Source organism: Myiozetetes cayanensis, unplaced genomic scaffold (genome assembly GCF_022539395.1).
Source record: "Myiozetetes cayanensis isolate MyiCay16 unplaced genomic scaffold, myiCay2020 scf35, whole genome shotgun sequence".
Classification (NCBI taxonomy): Eukaryota; Metazoa; Chordata; class Aves; order Passeriformes; family Tyrannidae; genus Myiozetetes; species Myiozetetes cayanensis.
Window position 1 is genome coordinate 249,856 of NW_026087577.1, and position 19,797 is coordinate 269,652.

Here is a 19,797-nt window from a genome sequence, read left to right on the forward strand (position 1 = left end):
CCGCCCTGCCTGTGCCCTGCCGCCACTCTACACCTGCACCCCTCCAGCCCCAGGAAGCAGCACCCATCCCACCACTGGCACCCCTAAACACACCGGAGCACACGTGGGCACATGTCTGTACACACACACCCTGCAGGACCTGGCTCGGAGCTCGCTGCACAGAAGGGACAGGGGATGTCTCACCAGCACCCCTGGGGCCACCGAAAGCCCTCCAGCCCGTCACGCTCCCCGACGGTGCCCCCAGATCTCGAGGCATGATGGGCTGTCCTGCGTTAGGCTCTTCCCCGTTATTTCGGGGTGCAGGGAGGCTGGAGACGGGGGGACGTTTGGTGGCACAGTGGCCCCGTCCCCAGCTGTCACCCCCAGCCAGGACCCTCCTCCTCCTTCCCGGGGGGGCAAGACAGGACTGCTGTGCTCCCACCGCCCTCCCCCCAGGATTCCCCTTCCCCACCCAGCTGCTGCTTGTCCCCGAGCTTGTCCCAAAGCACCTCGGGGGTGGCTCATCTGTGCGTTGAGTTTAGAACGTTCTCAGCCCGCATTCCATCCCCACGGCTCAGCTCCGGGTGCATCTCCCCAAACCAGTGACACCCATGGGGCCACAAGTCCCCCGGGGTGACCCTCCCGCCCCCACCCCCGGTAGAGCTGAAGAACAGCCTGCCACATCCTCCCAAATTCCACTCCTTTGACGTTTTTCCCCAGAAACGCCCCCGGTTTGGGCACCGCAGGGCAAAGCTGCAGGAAGTGGACGGGGCTGGCGGGGTGGGGAGCGAAAAGCCCCGTGTGCCGCCCCCCCTCCCCAGATCAGACACAGCCACAGCTGAGCTTCATTCCCCTTTATTCACCGCAGATCAGACAGTGAAGCCCCGTCCACGGCCCAGCACGGCCCCAGCACTGGTCCCAGTGCAGGGGACTGGGGAGAGGTGTGAGGGCAACCCCAGGCCTCTCCCGCGGCAGGGCTGCCCCAGTTTCCCCAGCTGTAAAAGAGGGGTCATGGGGGTACTGACCTGTTTGACGGGCGCCTGGAGAGTGGCGGCAGAGGCTGGTTGGTGGGGGACCCCAAACCTCAAACCCCACTCTCCATCCCCATTCCCAAATTCCCCTCCCTCCCCCCAAAAAAAAAACAAACAAGGAAAGACCAGGGTGTCCTCCTCCCAACCGGCAGTCCCCCCACTCCTTGCCCCTGATTTGTGGGAACCCCAATGTACTTCCAGGGGAAATGCACCCCATGGAGCATCCTTGCTTTGCTGCCACCCCCTTCCCGGGGGCACCCGCTCCTCGGCCGGGCCCTTGGAAGCAATAAATAATGTGGGGGTGTCCCGGCGGTGGGGGGGGTGGTGGCCAGAGCAGGAGCAGGGTGTGGGGTACAGAGAGTGGCAAGGACACCCCGGGGTCAGAGTCGGGCCGTCCCGTTGGGGAGCTGGCCGGGGCTGTGGTCCTTGCGTGTGGGCAGGGGGGATGCTGGGGGCTCGTCATCCCTGGTGGATGGATCCATCTCTGCATCAGAGGGCTCTCCTGAGCCGTGGTGGCCGTTCTCGGGGCTGTAGAAGAAGGAGAGGGTGCGGAAAGCGGGCGCCATGTGGTCCTTGATGCGCTCCAGGAGCTGGATGAAGGAGGGGCGCTGGCGCGGGTTCTGCTGCCAGCACAGGCACATCAGCTCGTGGCTGTGGGAAAGAGAGGGCGCCTGCTGGTTTTGGGGGGGCTCCAGCACCCTGTGACCCTCCCAGCACTGGGAGACACCAGGATTTCCATCACCAGCAGGGTGGGGGTCCGAGGGGGCATCCCCCCCCCCCACTCACAGTTTGTCAGGACAGTTTTCGGGCCTCTCCAGGACGCCGTTGTCCATGACGAAGCGCAGCACCTGCTCGTTGGACATGCCCTGGTAGGGCTGCTCGGCTAGCGTGGCGATCTCCCACAGCACCACCCCGAAGGACCTGCCGGCACGGCGCTGCTCAGCCAGGAACCCCCAAAACTCCCCCTCCACCCCACCACAGTGCTCCCCCCCACCCCAACACCCACCAGACGTCAGACTGTGTGTTGAAGATGCCGTCCTTGAGTGCCTCCGGGGACATCCAGCGCACGGGGAGCAGCCCCTTGCCCCCTTTCCGGTAATAATCCGTCTCGTAGATATCCCGGGTCATGCCGAAATCTGGCGGGCGAGGGAGAAGGGGGAGGCCGGTGTGAGCAGCAGGAGCTGGAGGCTGGCAGCAGCCTGTCCAGCGCTGCCCACCCACCTCCAATCTTGACAGTGAAGTCCTCGGACACCATGCAGTTGCGGGCAGCCAGGTCCCGGTGCACGAACTTGTTGGCGTTGAGGTAGGCCATGCCGTCGGCGATCTCCCCCGCCATCTGGATCATGTCCTTGAGCGACGGCGGCGGCAGCCCGGGGTTGTTCTGCACCGTGCATAGACTCAGGGCTGGAAGTGGCGGGGGGGGTGACACACCAGGACCCCCCTGGGGGCAGGGCGGGTGTCACTTTGCCCCTGGGACATGGTGACACCCGGCCAGCCCCTCACCTCAGCCTCAGGCCTGAGAGAACGCAGGTAGCTCTTCAGGTCCCCGCGTGTCATCAGCTCCATGATGACCAGAGCTGGCTGGCCCTGGGACACAACGCCGAGGAGACGGACCTGAGGGGACAAAGAGGGGTGGCACGTGAGTGGCCAGGCCCACCCCCATGTCCCCTCCCTCTCCCTCAGCTGCCCACCTACCACGTGGTGGCACTTGAAGGCTTTCATGACAGAGGCCTCATTGAGGAACTCGATGCGCTCCCGCATGGTGGCCAACTCATTGACTGTCTTCAGGGCCACCCTGGTCTCCTCTCCCTCCGTGACCAGCCCCAGTGCCAGCCCCTCGTACACCATCCCAAAGGATCCCTGTCCCAGCTCCCGGATCACTGTGATCTTCTCCCGCGACACCTCCCACTCATCAGGCATGTACACTGCAGGGTGAGCCGGGATCACCCCATCCCCATCACTGTCACTCTGCCCCTGTCCATCCTCATCCCATCTCCATCCCCATCTCAATCTCCATTCCCATCCTCATCTCCCTCCCATTCCCACTGCCATTCCCACCTCTGTCCCCATCCTCATCTCCATCTCATCACCATCCTCGTCCCATCACTCCTATCACCCCACTCCAGTCCTCATCTCCATCCCACCACCATCCTCATCTCTGTCCACATCCCCATCTCCATCACCATCCTCATCTCCATCCAAATCACCATCCTTGTCCCTCTCCCTATCCCTATCCCCATCCCATTTCCATCCACATCCCCATCCCCATCCAAATCCCCATTCCCGTCCTCATCTCTCTTCCATCACCATCCTTTGTCTCTGTCCCCATCTCCATCTCCATCCCATCCCACCCCACCCTATTCCATCCCATCTCCATCTCTGTCTCCATCCCATCACATTCCCATCCCTATCTCCATCCCATCCCATCCCATCCCATCCCATCCCATCCCATCCCATCCCATCCCATCCCATCCCACCCCACCCCATCCATGTCCCCTCCAGAGTGACCCCAGCAAGGAGGGGGTTCAGCAGAGCCCCCCAGAGCCTCCCCTGCCCATCCCCACATACTGTCTGAGGCACTGAAGTACTCGGGGTTGACGGAGGCGTAGAGGGTCCCACTGGGGTACCCATCGTTGTTCCTGCCAGGGGTGGGCAGTGATCAGAGGTGCTGCCCCCTCCCCCAGCCCCTCCCCAGCCCTTCCCCAGCCCTGGGGGTGCAGAGGGGTCCATTACCTCTTCCTGTTGTAGAAGAAGACAAAGACGGCCAGGCAGGAGATGAGCACCATGAGCACCACGGGCGTGACGGTGAGCAGGACGTAGAAGCTGCCGGACTCCTCCTCGGCTGCCGGGAGCAGGCGGCCCTGGATCAGGGCCCGGGCACACTCATCCCCACCCACACTTGTCCCACCACCACCACCACCACCACTGGGCCGCAGAGGGGGAGCTCCCAGCTCCCCAGGCCAGCAGCACCCACTGATCTCTGGGTGTCCCTGTCTCAGAGCATCCCCAGACCCCCCAGTCCATCAGCAGCTCCTGGTGTCCCAGTGTCCCGCTCCAGCAGCATCCCCCAGCTCCTCAGTCCAGCAGCTTCCATGGATGAAAGATGGGAATAACACCAGCCTGGCTTAGCAGAGAGCTTGGACTGGAACTCCACCTCAGGCTGGAGCTCTCCTTTTTCAGGAGAGGTTCAAACTTTTGGAAGAAGGGGCTGGAAGCTCAGGAGGGCCACAAGGATGGATATGAGAAGGGCCAAAGCCCAACTAGAACTGAATCTGCCGTAACAGACAATAAAAAGTGTTTCTATAAATCCATCGGCATCCAAAGGAGGGCTGAGGAGACTCTCCACACACAGATGTGCCCAGGTGGGCAAGAGGCCAGTGACACTTGGCCTGGACCAGCCACAGTGGCCACAGGGCCAGGGCAGTGACCATCCCCTGGGCTGGGCACTGCTGAGGCACCTCCAGTTCTGGGGTTGGTTTTGGGCCCCTCACGACAAGAGGGGCTGGAGATCATCCAGGGAAGGGAATGGAGCACCAGGAGAAAGGTCTGAGGAACTCCTGAGGGAGCTGGGGGGGCTCAGCCTGGAGAAAAGGAGGCTCAGGGGGTACCTTCTCACTCCCTAAAACTCCCTGGCAGGAGGGGGGAGCAGGGGGGGCTTGGGCTCTGATCCCACAGAACAAGGGACAGGACAAGAAGAAATGACCCGAGGTCATGCCCAAGGAGGTTTAGACTGGATATTAGGGAAAACTGGAAAGCCCTGCACAGGCTACCCAGGACAGTGGTGAGAGAGGGATTTAAAAAAGTGCAGCTGTGGCACTTGGGGACACGGTGGCCTTGGCAGCACTGGGGGAACGGTTGGGCCATCGAGTCTTGAAGGGCTTTTCCAACCCAAACGATTCTGTGATTCTGGGACCCTCCAGTGTCCCAGCCCAGCAGCATCCCCCAGTTCCCCAGCGCCCCAATCCAGCTCCCCTGACCCCACAGCCCCCTCTCCCTGCTTGTCCCCCCTGATGTCCCCCTTGTCCCCCACACATACCTGGCCCCAGGATGTAAAACTTGACAAGCCCTGTCCACGAGCCGTTGCCGGCCAGTGAGGTGGCCCTGACCTTGGCCGAGTAGTTCCCTGGCTGGAGCAGGGCCAGGTGGACCCCCCCGTACTTGGAGTAGCGGTGGCGGGAGACACAGACCACGGTGGTGACCTCCTGGGGATGGGAGGGGGGGGGACAATGAGGGGGTGGCAAAGGGGCTTCATCTCCCCCCCAGCTGTGTGCGAGCCTTGGGGGAGAGATGGGATGGGATGGGATGGGATGGGATGGGATGGGATGGGATGGGGTGAGGTGAGATGGGATGGCATGGCATGGCATGGGATTGGGATGGCATGGCATGGCATAGCATGGGAATGGGATTGGGATTGGGATTGGGATAGCGTGGCATGACATGGGATTGGGATGGGATGGCATGGCATGGGATGGGACTGGGATGTCATGGGACAGGATAGGATGGGATGGCACAGCGTGGAATGGAATGGAATGGAATGGAATGGAATGGAATGGAATGGAATGGAATGGAATGGAATGGTGTGGCATGGGATGGCATGGAATGGCAGGAGATAGGATGGCATGGCATGGCATGGCATGGGAATCAGATTGGGATAGCATGGCATGGCATGGGATTGGGATGGGATGGCATGGCATGGGATGGGGCTGGGATGGCATGGGACGGGATAGGTTGGGATGGCACAGTGTGGAATGGAATGGAATGGTGTGGCATGGGATGGCATGGAATGGCAGGAGATAGGATGGCATGACATGGTATGGTATGGCATGGCATGGCATGGCATGGCATGGCATGGCATGGCATGACATGGAATGGAATGGGATGGAATGGAATGGCATTGGGATGGAATGGCATGGCCATGGAATGGCACTTGGGATGGCGTGGGTGCTGTACCCCCATAATCAGACCTGGCAGGGGGTGTCCCAGAGGGGTCCTCACCTCGCTCTCCCGGCTGTACTTTATCTCATACTTGAGGATGAGCCCGTTGGGGTTCCTGGGCTCCTCCCAGCGCAGCAGGACGCTGTTCTTGCCCGCCGGCTCCCACGTGACGTTCCCGGGAATGTTGTCGGCTTGCACTGGGAGGGGCACAGAGCGGGTCACCTCCTTGGGGGCATCACCTGGACCCAGACCCGCTGCCAAACCCCCACCCAGAAGACATCCCAGCACATGCCGAGGCAGGGCCCGGGAGCTGGGGTGGGGGACTCACGCTCGGGCATGGTCCTGGCAAAGACGAAGGTGGCGGCGCTGCAGCCCACGGTGTGCGCGGCGTGGTTGCAGGCGTGGATGTCGATGCGGTACTCGGTGAAGTGGCGCAGCCGCGACAGCACCGCCCGGTCTCGCACCACCTTGTCCTCGAAGATCTGGAAGCGGGGTTTGGGCTCCCCTCTGGCGCGGCTCGGGGCCGGCGGCTCGGCCGAGGAGGTGTTGGCCAGGGGGGTGATGGCCACCACGTCCCTGCGCTGCTTGGGGGTCCTGCGGGAGATGGGGATGGGAGGGGGTGGGGAGCCAGGGCGCCGGGGTCATCAAGACCCTCCAGGCCTGTGTGGCCCCCACTCACCTCTGCGGGTTCTTGTTGATGGACGTCACCTTCCAGGGCGGCCTGAGACAGCGGGAAATCAGGTAAAGGATCTGCCAGGAGCAGCCACTGGACCCCCCCCAACCCAGGCAGACACTCCCAGCCCGGGGGAGCCACCCAAAGCAGAGTTCTCCCCCAGATGGCACCTGGGGATGGTGATGGAGTTGTGGAGGAAGTTCTCAAACTTCTTCTGGAAGGACTCGGCCTCGCCCTCCATGCGGAGCTGCCCATCAGTGGGGCGGCAGGGGCAGCACCGCTCCTCTGTGTCCTGCTCCACCTCGGGGCCGTCCCCGTCCCCAAAGCGCGTGTCCGCGCTGCTGGTGGGCAGCTTCAGACCTGCAGGCAGCAACGGACAGGGCTGGCAGGCTGCTGGACCCTGGATCGGGGGGGAAATCCCTGTTCCACCAGTGCCCTTGGCTGCTGTGCCCTTGCCTGCCTGCCCTGCCTGCCCTGCCTACCCTGCCTGCCCTCACCTTTGTGGCAGTAGTCGTTGATGTAGAGCTCCATGTCCTCGGCCAGCTGCTGCCACAGCACCAGGTAGTAGGTGATGTTGCCGTTGCGCTGCGTGGGCGGCTTCCAGCGCACCACGATGTGGGAGGAGGAGTTGGACATGGAGATGACATCCCGGGGCACCGTCGGGGCTGGGCGGACACAGGGTATCGGTCTTTCTTTGGGGGGGTGGTTCCCACGGGCATCCCCAGCCCCCTGGCAGCCCCTTACCCGCCGGCATGGTGCGGATGTAAACCACCTCGCTCTGTGCGCCGTAGTTGCGTCCCTCCTCGGCGGTGGTGAGGGTGATGGCACGGACAAAGATGGCGTATTGGGTCCAGGGGCGGAGGTTAAGCAGGGCCACCCCTGGCTCCTGGTCGCTGCTGAGCGGCAGGTCCACGTCCAGCACGTTCCAGCTCTGGGCCCCACAGGCGTCCTGCCCCACGTACTCTGACACGTTCTGGAAGGGTCTGTCCCACACCGGGTGTCAGGGAAGGCCCTGGGACCCTTCCCAGTCACACAAGCCCCTGGGGGTTCCAGCAGCCCCATCACGGGCCAGGGTCCCCATTCTTCACACTGGGAACTCCCCCCAGGTTCCTGCCCAGGGTTCCACTCTGGACACTGGGTCCCACCAGACACCAGGAACACACCTGGGTCCCCCGGTTATGTCCCAGATCCCCCTTTGGATGCTGGGGCAACTCTTCCCCGAGCCCTCTTGTCCTGCTCCAGGATCACCCAGAACACCAAGGACCGCCCAGGACACCCCATTCTGCCCCAGGTCCCTTCCCTAACATCAGGGACTCCCCTCACCAGATACCCCTGTTCTGCCCTGGATCCTCACCCCAGACACAGAGGACCTCCCAAACTCCCTGTCCTGGCTTGGGTTCCCACCCCTGGGTCCCCCCACAGACAGTGGATGGCCCCCCCAGTGGGGGATGGCGACCACTTACGACTCCTTGTAGTAGACGATGAAGCTGAGGAGGTCCCGGTACTCAGGGGGCCGGTACCGCTCCCACTTGAGGAAGATGCGGTCGGACTCGGTGACGTTGGAGATGAAGCGCAGGGTCTGGGTCTTACCTGTGGAGCAAAGGGAGGGGCTTGGGCAGGGAGGGGGTCACGGCACTGCCGGTTGTCCCTGTCCCTGTAACTCACAGGACGCCCGGTCCCCGTTGGTGCGGGGGTTGATCTCAGCCTTGTTCTGCCGCCCCTTGGTGCCTGTCACCTCCTCCATGCGGTAGATCTCGGCCAGGCACAGCTTGGGGTTGAAGGCGAAGTACATCTTGCCCACAGGGATGGAGAGGACGTGGTGGCTCCAGTCCCAGAGCTGCTGCAGGTTCTGGTTGTCCAGGACATACAGGGTGTAATTCCTGGGGGGGGGGGAAGATGCAGATGGAGGTGGGCATGGGCACTCCCAGAGCCACACGTTCCTCCCCAGACACTCCCCGTCCTCACCCGTCCACCATGGAGTCACCACGGATCAGCTTGAGGTTCTTGAAGAAGGACAAGGAGACAAGGGCAAAGGAGTGCTTGATCTTCAGGAAGCCCGTGATGGTCTCGATGAGCCCCAGGCTGCTCTGCAGCTCCGAGGCCAGGTTATCTGGGGACAGCCCACAGCGTGAGCTCAGGGAGGGGGGCACCCCTCCATTAATTCCCTCTGCAAGTGAAAAGCCCCCCTGCCTTCACCCTCCCACAGCTGTTCTCCCACCCGGGGTGGGTTGTGGCGGCACTCACAGCCCCGGCGGATGTTGAGGATGAGGTTCCCCTCGATGAGGGTGCAGCCCACCAGCTCCTGCGCCGCCCGCGTCGAGTCGATGGTCTTGGTGCCCACCTTGCACTCCTTGGGACACAGACCCTCGCACTTGTGGCAGAAGATGCTGCGGGCAGGACCATGGGGACGGGATGTGAGCAGTGCCAGCACCATGCCCATGCCGGGGGGCACCAGGAACACCCCCCCCTACCTGCTCTCATTCCTGGTGTACCCCGAGGGGCACTCGGAGAGGCACTGCCGCTGGTGGATGACGAACTTGGAGGCGTCGCGGGGATTGTCGGAGACCTTGCGGAGGCTGGCGCAGTACTCGGCGGTGACGCAGCGCCAGCCCTCGTACTCGTAGGTGCGGGGCGGGCACGAGGGCAGGCAGTGCCCGTTGAAGTGGAAGTGGCGGCAGGCGACGCAGGCCCGGCTGTCGCGGGGGCGTCCGCAGCCCCCCAGGCACTCGGCGTGGCAGCACTCGCCCCCCACCGTGCACGCCGAGCCCGCACCGCACGGGCACACTGCGAGGGGAGACGGCACCGTGGGCAGGGGAGACTCCCACGAGTGGGTGGAGGGAGGGAAGAGGTGTGTGGGGAGGGATGGAGGGATGGGGATGGATGGAGGGAAGAGGGGAGAGAGGGAGGGAGGAATGCACTGATGGTGGGAGAAAGGAGGGATGAAGGGATGTGGGAACGGAGGGATGGATTGTGGGTGAGGGGAGGGAAGAAGGGTGTTGGGATGGATGGAAGGATGGATTGTGGGATGAAGGGAGGGAAGAGGGGTGTTGGGATGGATGGAGAGATGAAGTGATGCAGAGATGGTGGGATGCAGAAAAGGAGGGAGGAAAGGAGAGAGGGACGGAGGGAGGGAGGAATGCACTGATGGTGGGATGATGGAGGGGATGTGAAGATGGATGTAGAGAGGGAGGGATGCAGGAATGGATGGAGGAATGGATGGTGAGATGAAGGGAGGGAAGAGGAGTGTGGGGAGGGATGGAGGGATGAAGAGATGAAGAGATGGAGGGGTGCAGAGATGGTGGGATGGAGGGAGGGAGGAATACACCGATGGTGGGATGAAGGAGGGATGGTGGGATGAAGGAGGGATGGAGGGATGTGGGGATGGGCACAGAGATGAAGGGATGCAGGGATGGATGGTGGGATGAAGGGAGGGAGGGATGGAGGGGTGCAGGGACAGAAGGAGGAATACTGGGATGTAGGGAGGTAGGAATGGAGGGAACGAGGGGTACAGGGATGCAGGGATGGATTGATGGGGGAAGGGGTGGAGGCACAGGTGGAGGGATGCAGGAATGGGTGGAAGAATGGATGGACAGCCAACCCAGGCAGGTGGATTGATGGGTGGCTGAGTGACCCGCTGGGATGGGAGGATGAGGGGCTGGACAGAGGGACATCAGGACAGATGGATGGATGAGGTGAGGCTCAGCCTGTGCTGAGCTCCAGCTGAGCCCCAGCTGAGCCCCAGCTGAGCCCCAGCTGCCCGGAGCATCTAGGGCCGAGGCTGCAGCCTCGATAAGAATCTGTGTTTACAGTACAGATTTTATTACCAGGTCTCCTTGTTTACAGCAAACGAGCCCAGGAGGGGCCCGTATTTACCTCGCCGCTGGGAAAACACGGCAGCCGGGAGCTGGCCTGTCCTCCGGAGGATGATACAGCGTGGATCCAGTTACCCCACCACGCTGCCAGCACGGCACGGCACAGCCACAACCATGTGCCAGAGCCTGTGGCTCCACCAGCCTTCCCCGGCACCCTCCCAGTTCACCCCACAGTGCAAACCATCACCATCCCAGAAAGGCATCTGGCACAGTCGAGCCCCACGCCACTGGCACCCACCTTTCTGGCAGTAGCTGGAGGTCCAGCAGCGATAATCCAGCTGCCCGTTGACGCTGGTCTGCACGCACGGCTTCTCCACGTCCAGGATGCCCGGGCAGACGTCGGCACACTCCTCGGCCAGCTTGTTGCCCACGATGTAGGTGCTGTCGCCGGTGTCGGGCAGCAGCAGCCCCCAGTCGATGGTGGAGAGGTGGCAGAGCTCCTGGTTGCGCTCGATGCGGACGGAGCCGCGCAGGATGTGGCCCAGGCTGTGCAGCCCCACGTCCCGCAGGTGCGGCATCTCGAAGATGACCAGGGCGTAGCTGAAGAAGAGGTTGGTGCCGCGGATGACAGAGAGGTTGGGGAAGAGATCCCGCAGGCTCTCCAGGCCGTAGACGCGGAAGAGGAGCAGGTACTCGGTGATCATGAGCAGGCGAGGGAAGCTGAGCCCCCGGAAGTCCTCAGCGCCCGTGGTGAACATCAGCAGGATCTGCAGGTTGCCCTCGATGATGGAGCAGTTCTCCAGCTTCTGGAGCTGGGAGACGTCGTTGCGGATGTCCATGCTGCCGCAGACTGGGGTGGCGAGAGGGGGAACCCCATGGGAGGCAGGGATGGAGGTAGGAAACCCCCCCACCCCCCCCACCCTGGGATCCCCCAGGGGATGCTCGAGGGGATTTAATATCCTAGTGCTGCCTGTCAAACGGGGCTGGAATTGGTTTGGGCAGCCAGGGAGACACGAGTGGCTGTGACAGGCGGCCGGCGCGCTGCGGCTCTCGGGGGCATGACGCGTCTGTCAGCGGGATGCTAACGAGGCCTGGCAGCCCTGGCGCCTGCCTTGCCCCATGGCAGCTCCAGGACCGCGCCCCAGCCCCGCTGCCCACCCCAGGGGAAGCCAGAAGGGGAGTGTAGATGGCTTTCCCCTTGCCTGAGTTGTGGGATGGACATGGGGGGCTCAGGGCATCTCCCCCCTGCCCCAGACCCACCGTTACCCAGTGAGTGGTAGCTCCTGAAAGGCTGTTCCCATTAACTGCCCAGCGGTGCCCAGGCAGGTAACGGGGCACACAAGGCTGCCACGGGTGCCCATGTGGCACAGCCTGGGCCACGTTTGCTGTCCCAGGGCTTCTCCACCCAGGCTCAGGCGGGGAGCAGGAGAACTGAGGCAGCACAAGCCCAGCATCTCCTGCTTCCCGGTCCCAGCAAGGATGCAAGAGCCAGGAGGAGCAGAGAGCTTCCCACCGGCAGCATCTCCAGCCCAAAAGTGCTGTCCAGGGCCTGGAGGGGGTCAGGGTGTGGTTCACCCCTTGTCTGGCCCAGCTGGCCTGGGCTGGTGGCTCAGGGCCGTATCCTTGTGACCTTGTGCCCGGTGGCATTTCCCCCCCTCGGTGTCACCCAGGAACTGTGGGCACCCTGATCCCGTGGGCACTGAGGCTCTGACAGCTGCCTGTGCCTGCTCACCCCAGCACCACACCAGGGCTCAGCCCCTGGTTGGGATGGAGGACAGCAGGGTCCTCCATCCTCTCACAAAACCTGCCCTGGGTGCAGCACCAACACTGGGGGTTACAGCCCCTGCTGCCACTGTCACCTGCCTGACCTTGCCAAGTCACCCTGTGAAGGGACAGGGGGCCCCCGTGCCCCTGAGGGGACAAGGAGGGGACAGGGATCCCAGATGGGAGCTGGCACAGCGATTTGTGTCCTGTGGGAAGCTCTTGGATGCTTCATCCCCCTCCTCCGTTGCTCCCACCCCCCCCAGCACAGCCCCTGGGGGAAACTGAGGCTCGGGTGGCGGGGAGAGGGGAAGGCAGGACAGACCAACAGACCCTCCTGGTGCCCCCTCCCCACCGTGCCTCGCCTCTCCACCCTTTCCCACCTCAGCAGCCGTGCTGGGACCAGCGCTCCCAGTTCCTGCAACTGTTTCCCACCATCCCAGCGGGGCTGAGCAATCTCCCGGCTCCAGCTGAGTCACCACATCCCCCCCTCATCCCAGCAATGAGTGTGTGTGTGTGGGGGGTCTCACACTCTGCCCCTCCTGCCCAAAACAGGGGGTCTGCAGCATCGGGGGCACTGCCACGGGAAGGGGGAAGAGCACCCAAAGAGCTTTGCCTCAGGGTTTGGCTCCCACAACCCCCCGAGCACAGGTATCACCACGCAGCCCCCCCGCACCCCAAAACTGTGTCCCCCTCCACCCAGGCAAAGCGCTCCACCCCCGCCCCTCTCCCGGCCACCCCCTGCCAGGCACTTACTTTCGGACGGGGCCCACACGGGGGGCAGAGGGAGGGGACCGAGGACCAGCAGCATCACCCCCAGCCGCAGGGCACCCGGCGCCCTCGGCCCCATCCCCGAGCGGGACCCCCGCGGTCCCGTCCCTGTCCCACCTCGGGCGCTGCTGCTCCGTGTCGGGTCCCACTCGGCGTGTCCAGCGGCACCTGGGGCACGCCGGGATGGTGTGTGGGGGGGACACACCTGCCCGGACACTGCGGCCCCTTCACTTTTGTTTTCGGCTACCGCACACAAAATATTTAGCCTGACAACTGTCAGGGCCAGGGCCAGGGCTTGTTTGGGAAATACAGAGGGGGGAAAACAGGGCGTCGTCGTCCCCCGCCCCCTGTGCTGGAGTGGGCGGGAAGGAAGGGCTGCCTCAGTTTCCCCCCACCCCCCCCGGAGCAGGAGGATCCAGGTTGCTCTGGCACAGGGATGCCACGAAAGCAGCCAAGAACACACGGAGAACTCCCCCAGAGCCGCACGGAAGGGAAGGGACAACTCTTCCTCACAGGGTGGTCCCGGGGTTCCCCCGGTCCAGCAGCCTCGCAGAGAGGAGGAGGATGAGGAAGCTGCGGGCACTCGGCACCAGCTGCTTGTGATGACCAAACCTCAAGGGGAAGGAGTCGCAGGATCGGAGGATGGAGGAGGGAGCGGTGTTTATTTTTCTCACTAGGACAAAGCAGGGAGGGGGGTCCCAGCCCTGCTGCAGCAACACCTGGGGGCCAGGAGGGGAGTGCTGCTGTGCCAGTGACCCCCCTGACACCAGGCAACTGCGAGCACTGAGGCCAGACAGTGATCCTGCCTCGGGCTGGGGAGATGAGGGGACCCCCAAGGCTCCTCTCCGGGAGGGCTCCTGTCTTCCTTCAGGAGCTGCTTCTCCGCCGGCGCAGCAGCGCGATGGGGGGGCTGCTCTCCTCCTCCTGGTCGCTCTCGCAGCAGCGCTAGGGGCACAGGGGAGGGGCTGGAGGGCAGGCACAGGATTCCCCCATCCCCGGGGAGGGGACCCCCCTCCAGAGGAGAGGGCACCCCAGGGGGAGATAACACCCTTTGCGCAGCCACTGCACGGCACCCTCTCCATTTGGGTGTGTGGGGGAGGGTCAGGCCTCCCAGATCCCCTCTCCCCCTTCCCAGCCCGTGTTGGGTGGGCTCTGGGGGGCTCCTGGGCGCTCACCAGCTCCTCATCCTCCTTCCTCAGGCCGCAGAGCAGCCGCGTGCGACACAGCCGGTTGCAGGCGGACACCATGTTGTAGGAGAGCTGGGAGGGCGAGAAGGAAGGGGGTCCGAAGTGGGGGTCCCTCCCCAGCTCTGCCCTCCCCCCTCACCCCCCAGCACTACACCTCCACATTGCAGCCCCCCCCTCCCGATTTGGGGCCAGCCTTGGGATGATGCAGCCCAGCCCGAGCTCCCCGGGGGGGGCCTCAGGAGTGGTGGGACCCCCCACGGGTGGGAAGCCCTTCACCTTCCACTTCCTCCGAGCGTTGAACTTGCGGAAGTTTCTCATGTTGATGGAGGAGCGGCTCCGGTTCAGCACCTGCTTCCTGCTCAGGGGCTGCGGGGGCGAGGACACGGCACCATCACCGTGCCCCCTCCTGGGTCCGGGGGGTGCGGCACCCACCCCCCGCCTGTCCCTCTCACCTTGATCCAGGGGTGGGCCAGGCACTCGGCCGCCGTCATGCGCTGCCTGCGGCACAGGGGGAGGGGTTGGAGTGGGGGTGGTCCCGGCCCCACCCATCCACCAGGGAGATGGGATGGGGAGCATGGAGATGGGAATGGCGGGGGATGAGGTGGAGGTGGAGATGGGGTGGGATGGAAATGGGGATGGGGATGATGGAGATGGGGATGATGGGATGGGATGGGATGGGATGGGATGGGATGGGATGGGATGGGATGGGATGGGATGGGATGGGATGGGATGGGATGGGATGGGATGGGATGGGATGGGATGGGATGGAGGTGGGGATGGGGATGGAGCTGAGGGTAGCAATGATGGAGGTGGAGGTGGGGATGGAAATGGGAAGGAGGTGGAGACAGAGATGATGGGATAGAGATGGTGATGGAGATGGAATGGGGATGGGGATGGAAGGAGATGGAGATAGACCTGGTGGCTGGGCTGGGACCTTACTCTGGCTCCTTCACCAGCAGCTGCCGGATGAAGTCCTTGGCCATCTCGGAGGTCTGGCTGAAGCAGTGCTCCTCGAACCCGTAGGCACCAGCCACGACGTTGGAGAGGGTCTCAGCATCCGTCTCACCCTGGAAGGGGGACAAGCCGCTGAGCCTGTGGGGACACGACAGAGCCACTGAATGCCGGGACGTCACTGGCTCGGCCCGCCCAGCACCCTCCGTGTCCCCCCAGGCACGGGGAGCACCGCCCCACACTCACAGGATGTACGTGATGACCCCGATGCTCCTGAAAGGCAGAGGTGGCCGTCAGGTGCTGCCCTCCCTGGGTTCCCTTCGTGCCCGTGGCACCCGGCGGGGGAAGGGGGGTCCCTCCCCCCTCCCCACCCAGCAGCTCAGCCCGGTGCCCCCAGGTCCCGGCTCCTCACCACATGTCAGTCGCGGCGCTCAGCGGCTCATAATTGATCACTTCAGGAGCTGGGGGCGAACGCAGAGCCCGGGCAGGGCGTTAGAGGGGACAGCACCAGCCTGCCACCTCCCTCCCTGCACACCAGGAGTCCCCGTGCCACATCCCCCGGGGACGTGCCAGCCCCCTACCGATGTACTGGGGGGTCCCGCAGAGGCTTTTGAAGGTGACACCCTCCTCCAGCTGCTGGGCCAGCCCAAAGTCGATGATCTTGATCTGGGGCTTGGGGACGTCCCTCTCCTGCAGCATGATGTTCTCGGGCTGTGGGGACAGGGTGGGGGGAGGAGGGGTTGGCAGAGGGTGCAGCAGCACCCCGGAAAGCTGGGCAGGACTCCGGGGGTGCCTGGCAGGGGAGATGCAGCCCCTGGATCCTCAGGGAGCAAGGACAGGGCGTCTCTGTGGGCACCTTGAGGTCGAAGTGGGCGATGAGGCGGGCGTGCAGGTACTCCACCCCGCGCAGGATCTGCCCCAGGAACTCGATGGCCTCCTCCTCCGACAACATCTCCTTCTCCGCGATGAAGTCGAAGAGCTCGCCCCCGCCGATCCTGCGCACGGCGGGGCGGGGGAGCTCGGACACCTCCGACGCAGGGCACAGAAAGGGAGTCCCCCCCTGCCCCGGGAGCCCACTCACAGCTCCAGGACGAGCACCACCTCGGCTCTGCTGGCGAAGAGGTCGTGGAGCCGCATGATGTTGGGATGGTTGAGCTGGCGGAGGATGGCGACTTCCCGCTCCACCTGGGCCCGCTCCAGCCCCAGGCGGCTGCCCCAGCAGCGCCGCGTCTTCACAAACTTGGCGGCGTAAAAGGTGCCGGTGCCGCGCTGGCGGCAGCGCCTCACCACGCCGAAGTGGCCGCTGTGGCGAGAGGCCGGGCTGGGGCACGGCCGGGCTGACCCCAAAGCGGGGGGAGGACCCAGGCGTGCGGACACCTCCGGGGCTCCAGGGCAGCTGGGATCCCTGCCTGTGCCCCTCTCACCTGCCTGGATCCCTGCCTGTACTGCCCTCACCTGTCTGGACCTTTTCACCTGCCTGGATCCCTGCCTGTGCCCCTCTCACCTGTCTGGGTCCCTGACTGCATCCCACTCACCTGCCTGCACTCTGCTCACCTGTCAATACCTGCCTGCATCCTGCTCACCTGTCTGGATTCTTGTCTGCACTGTTCTCAGCCTCCTGCACCATGCTCGCCTGTCTGGATTCCCACTCACCTGCCTGGATTCCTGCTCACCTGCCTGGACCACTCACTTGCCTGTGTCCCACTCATCTGCCTGGATCCCACTCACCTGCCTGGATTCCCACACACCTGCCTGTGTCCCACTCACCTGCCCAGCTTCTCCAGCAGCTCATACAGGTCCTCCACGCTGGGGCTCGGGGTGGCCTCCAGCCCCTCGCTCTCTGCAGCCCCCCCAGGCTCGGTCTCCTCCTGTGGGGTGGCACCAGTGCCTGGCTCAGCCGCCTGCCTGGGGTGTGGTGACGTGCCAGACCTGGGGGTGCAGGGACCCCCATCCCACAGAGCACCCCAACCCCCCCCCCCAGCACACACTGGGGGACTTTCCAGTGTCCAGCTGAGCCCTGGCCCTGCCCAGTTCTCCCAGTTCTCCCAGTTCCCACAAAACTCCCCAGCAGGGGGACACTTGGAGACTCTCACCCCTTGATCAGGGGCCTGCAGGAGCTGCTCGGGGAGGGGTTGGAAATGGGGCAGGGGTGGGAAGGGAGGGGGTTCACAGCAACCCCTTTGCCCCCACCGTGCTGGGAGTGCAAAAAACCAACGCTGTGGTTTGGTTTATTAAAAAAAGGGGAATTAACAGCAGATGAAGCCACCACCGTGAGCTCAGCCGTGGCAGTCCCACCCTGTCACCCCCCACCCCCAGCCCCCGGGTAGGGTCCCCCACACGTACCCATGGCCGTGGCTCACCTGGGTGCTGTCAGGGGCATCCCCTGGGCCCCCCTCAGACAGGACCCCAGCCCGGCCACCCTCGGCCATCACTGCCAAGACAAGAAAGCACAGGGTGAGGGGGTGCAGCCGGTCTGAGCAGCAGGTTCTGGTGGGGAGGGGCTGCAGGGGGGAGAAGCTGCCAGAAACCTCCCCCGTGTCTGAGAGAGTCGGGACAGAGCAGGACTGACCAAGGCCAAGTGACAGCGGCAGCACCTCGGGATAAAAGAGTTAAGGGAGGGCAAAAAGTGATTGTGTGAGAGACACAGCCCTGCAGAGACCAAGGTCGGCGAGGAAGGAGGGGCAGGAGCTGCTCCAGGGGCAGGAGAGGAGGTTCCCTGGCAGCCCCTGGGGGTCCCTGGGGGAGCAGAGACCCACCCACGGCCCTGGAGGAGCCCACGCTGGAGTGGGGGGATACCCGAAGGGGACTGTGACCCTGGGGGAAGCTGAGCAGGAGCAGGGTCCTGGCAGGACCTGTGATACCATGGAGAGGGACCCAGGCTGGAGCAATTCCTAAGGAACTGCCACCTCTGAAAAGGGATCCACACTGGAGCAGTTCCTGAGGAGCTGCAGCCCCTGGGAAGGACTCACCCTGGAGCAGGGACTCACACTGACTCCTCTCCCTGAGCAGTGGCAGAAACAACCTGTGCTGAACTGATTGGGATCCCCATTCCCATCTCCCTGCACCTCTGGAAGGAGGAGGTAGAGCCCAGGAAGGAGGGAGGAGTGGGGGAGGAAATGTTTTGAAGCTTTGTTTTACTTCTCATCATCCTGCTCTTATTTGATTGCTAATAAATTCAATTAATCTCCCTGAGTCAGGTCAGTTTTGCCCGTGGCATTAAAGGGTCAGTGACCCCTCCCTGCCCTTAGAAGCCTTTTCTTACATTCTCCCTGCCCTTTCTGGGTGAGGAGGGCAGTGATGGAGCAGCTTTGGAGGCACCTGGAATCCAGGCAGGGATTCACAGTGGGGAGAGGGGTTTTGGGAAGGGGGCAGACACCTGCCTGAACCTGGCACTGTCCCCCTCTGAGGGAGGGGGGACATCTCTCATCCCCAGTAGCTCCAAGGCACGAACCAGCCTCTCTGGGCTCACACAGAGCAGGCCAACACCAGGACCCAACCCTCCCGTGCCTCAGTTTCCCCCGCTGCAGGATGGGGTGGGTGATGCTCCAGCAGTGAGGGACCAGCAGGGATGCAGAGAATGGGGAGTGGGGCTCTAAGCCCTGGTCTTGGAGCCACCTCCATGTTCCCAGAGCCATGTCCCCTGGAGTAGGAGGTTTCCTGGGCCACCAGGAAAGGGATGAGGACAGCAATATCAGCCTGAGGTGGGGTCCTTCCCCAGGAAAAACTGAGGATCCCGGATGGATTTGAGCCCCACAGGGACAGCCCCTGGGGGTACTGGTTGGATGCAGCCTGGCAGCACATCCCCCACCCCACAGGGTTCTGCTTGCACCAAACAGGGGCTGGGACCCTTCCTGTTCCCCCACAGTGGCCCCAAGGGACAGTGAGTGTTCTCCAAGCCCGGTCCACCCTCGCTGCCTCCCACTCCCACCCCGGCTGTGCCCCCTTACCCTCCCCGAGCCTTCCTCCGCACCCAGCAGCGCCTCTCCCTTGCTCGGGCCAGGACAGGGGACGGTCACAGTTCATGGTGACCATCCTGTGCCCCCCCCCGGGCTGGTGGGGGCCCCCTGGGGTTGGTGGGGGCACCAGGCCAGGCACTGCTCGGCCCTGGCACCGCACGGAGCCGGCATCTCCCGGGGCTGGGACGTGCACGGGGGCGGCTGCAGCTGAAGCCAGGCCAATATCCCTGCATGTGACACGTCCGTGGGGTGACTGTGTGTCTGTTTGTCCCCTGGGATGGACACATCCCAGGACGTGGAGCTGCTTTTGCAGGGAGGGAAACTGAGGCATGGACGGCCCCAGGCTCGGTGGCCGCTGCTGATCTCTGAGCTGCAGAGCTGGACCCGCAGGGGCTGTCCTGTCCCACCACACCCTGTTTGTTGCTGCTCACCAGGAAAACCAGCCTGCCCTCGGCACCGGCTGCTGGGAAATGTGCTCCCAGGTCAGCATCCAACTAACCAAAAAGCCCTGCAGGACCCCAAAACCCCCCAAAATGACCGGGACAGCCCCCAAGCCTGGCAAGTCGTGGGGAGCTGAGACCCCTCACCTCCAGCTCTGACCTTCCCTCCAGCAGCCCCCGGCAGCTCCAGGCTCTGCCTCACAGTCCCGGCGTTCCCGGGGTGCTGGGGCAGGATCCGGCCACGGTGGCTCGGGATGAGAAAAGCTCTTTTAGTTCCTCCTCCTGAGGGCTCTGGAGGAAA

At 63.8% G+C, this 19,797-nt stretch overlaps 2 protein-coding genes across 6 annotated transcripts; both read right to left on the reverse strand.

The window, feature by feature from the left end:
• Positions 1-1,390: 1,390 nt before the first annotated feature.
• Positions 1,391-13,041, reverse strand: INSRR (insulin receptor related receptor). The gene is made up of 22 exons (XM_050327829.1): positions 12,948-13,041; positions 10,729-11,280; positions 9,090-9,402; positions 8,863-9,005; positions 8,584-8,728; positions 8,284-8,498; positions 8,082-8,208; positions 7,363-7,601; positions 7,116-7,283; positions 6,789-6,978; positions 6,625-6,666; positions 6,274-6,539; positions 6,006-6,142; positions 5,047-5,212; positions 3,744-3,852; positions 3,579-3,649; positions 2,706-2,935; positions 2,514-2,624; positions 2,232-2,391; positions 2,017-2,146; positions 1,797-1,931; positions 1,391-1,661 (listed from the first exon to the last, which is right to left on the reverse strand). Exons 1-22 carry the CDS (start codon positions 13,039-13,041, stop codon positions 1,391-1,393), a joined length of 4,014 nt encoding a protein of 1,337 aa, XP_050183786.1.
• Positions 13,042-13,605: 564 nt separating this feature from the next.
• Positions 13,606-19,797, reverse strand: LOC126646480 (death-associated protein kinase 2-like). Of its 5 annotated transcripts, none has more exons than XM_050327855.1 (13): positions 19,644-19,797; positions 17,461-17,531; positions 16,868-16,968; positions 16,182-16,403; positions 15,957-16,095; positions 15,682-15,811; positions 15,513-15,561; positions 15,347-15,373; positions 15,089-15,241; positions 14,602-14,647; positions 14,426-14,515; positions 14,138-14,221; positions 13,606-13,907 (listed from the first exon to the last, which is right to left on the reverse strand). In XM_050327855.1, exons 2-13 carry the CDS (start codon positions 17,527-17,529, stop codon positions 13,830-13,832), a joined length of 1,188 nt encoding a protein of 395 aa, XP_050183812.1. In that variant the 5' UTR covers positions 17,530-17,531; positions 19,644-19,797; the 3' UTR covers positions 13,606-13,829. The 5 variants fall into 5 exon arrangements, with proteins under 5 accessions (XP_050183812.1, XP_050183813.1, XP_050183815.1 ...); XM_050327856.1 differs by having other exon boundaries at positions 16,868-17,005; XM_050327858.1 differs by lacking the exon at positions 19,644-19,797 and adding an exon at positions 19,048-19,145 and having other exon boundaries at positions 16,182-16,208.

Coding starts and splice junctions, on each gene's coding strand:
- INSRR (XM_050327829.1), bottom strand. CDS start 13,041: ATGGGGCCGAGGGCGCCGGGTGCCCTGCGGCTGGGGGTGATGCTGCTG. Junction 8,499..8,583: donor GGTGACTCCATGGTGGACGG/GTGAGGACGGGG, acceptor CCCCCCCCCCAG/GAATTACACCCTGTATGTCC. Junction 2,625..2,705: donor CCTTCAAGTGCCACCACGTG/GTAGGTGGGCAG, acceptor TTGTCCCCTCAG/GTCCGTCTCCTCGGCGTTGT.
- LOC126646480 (XM_050327853.1), bottom strand. CDS start 19,132: ATGGTCACCATGAACTGTGACCGTCCCCTGTCCTGGCCCGAGCAAGGG. Junction 16,969..17,460: donor ATGCCCCTGACAGCACCCAG/GTGAGCCACGGC, acceptor GCCACCCCACAG/GAGGAGACCGAGCCTGGGGG. Junction 15,812..15,956: donor TCGCCCACTTCGACCTCAAG/GTGCCCACAGAG, acceptor CTGTCCCCACAG/CCCGAGAACATCATGCTGCA.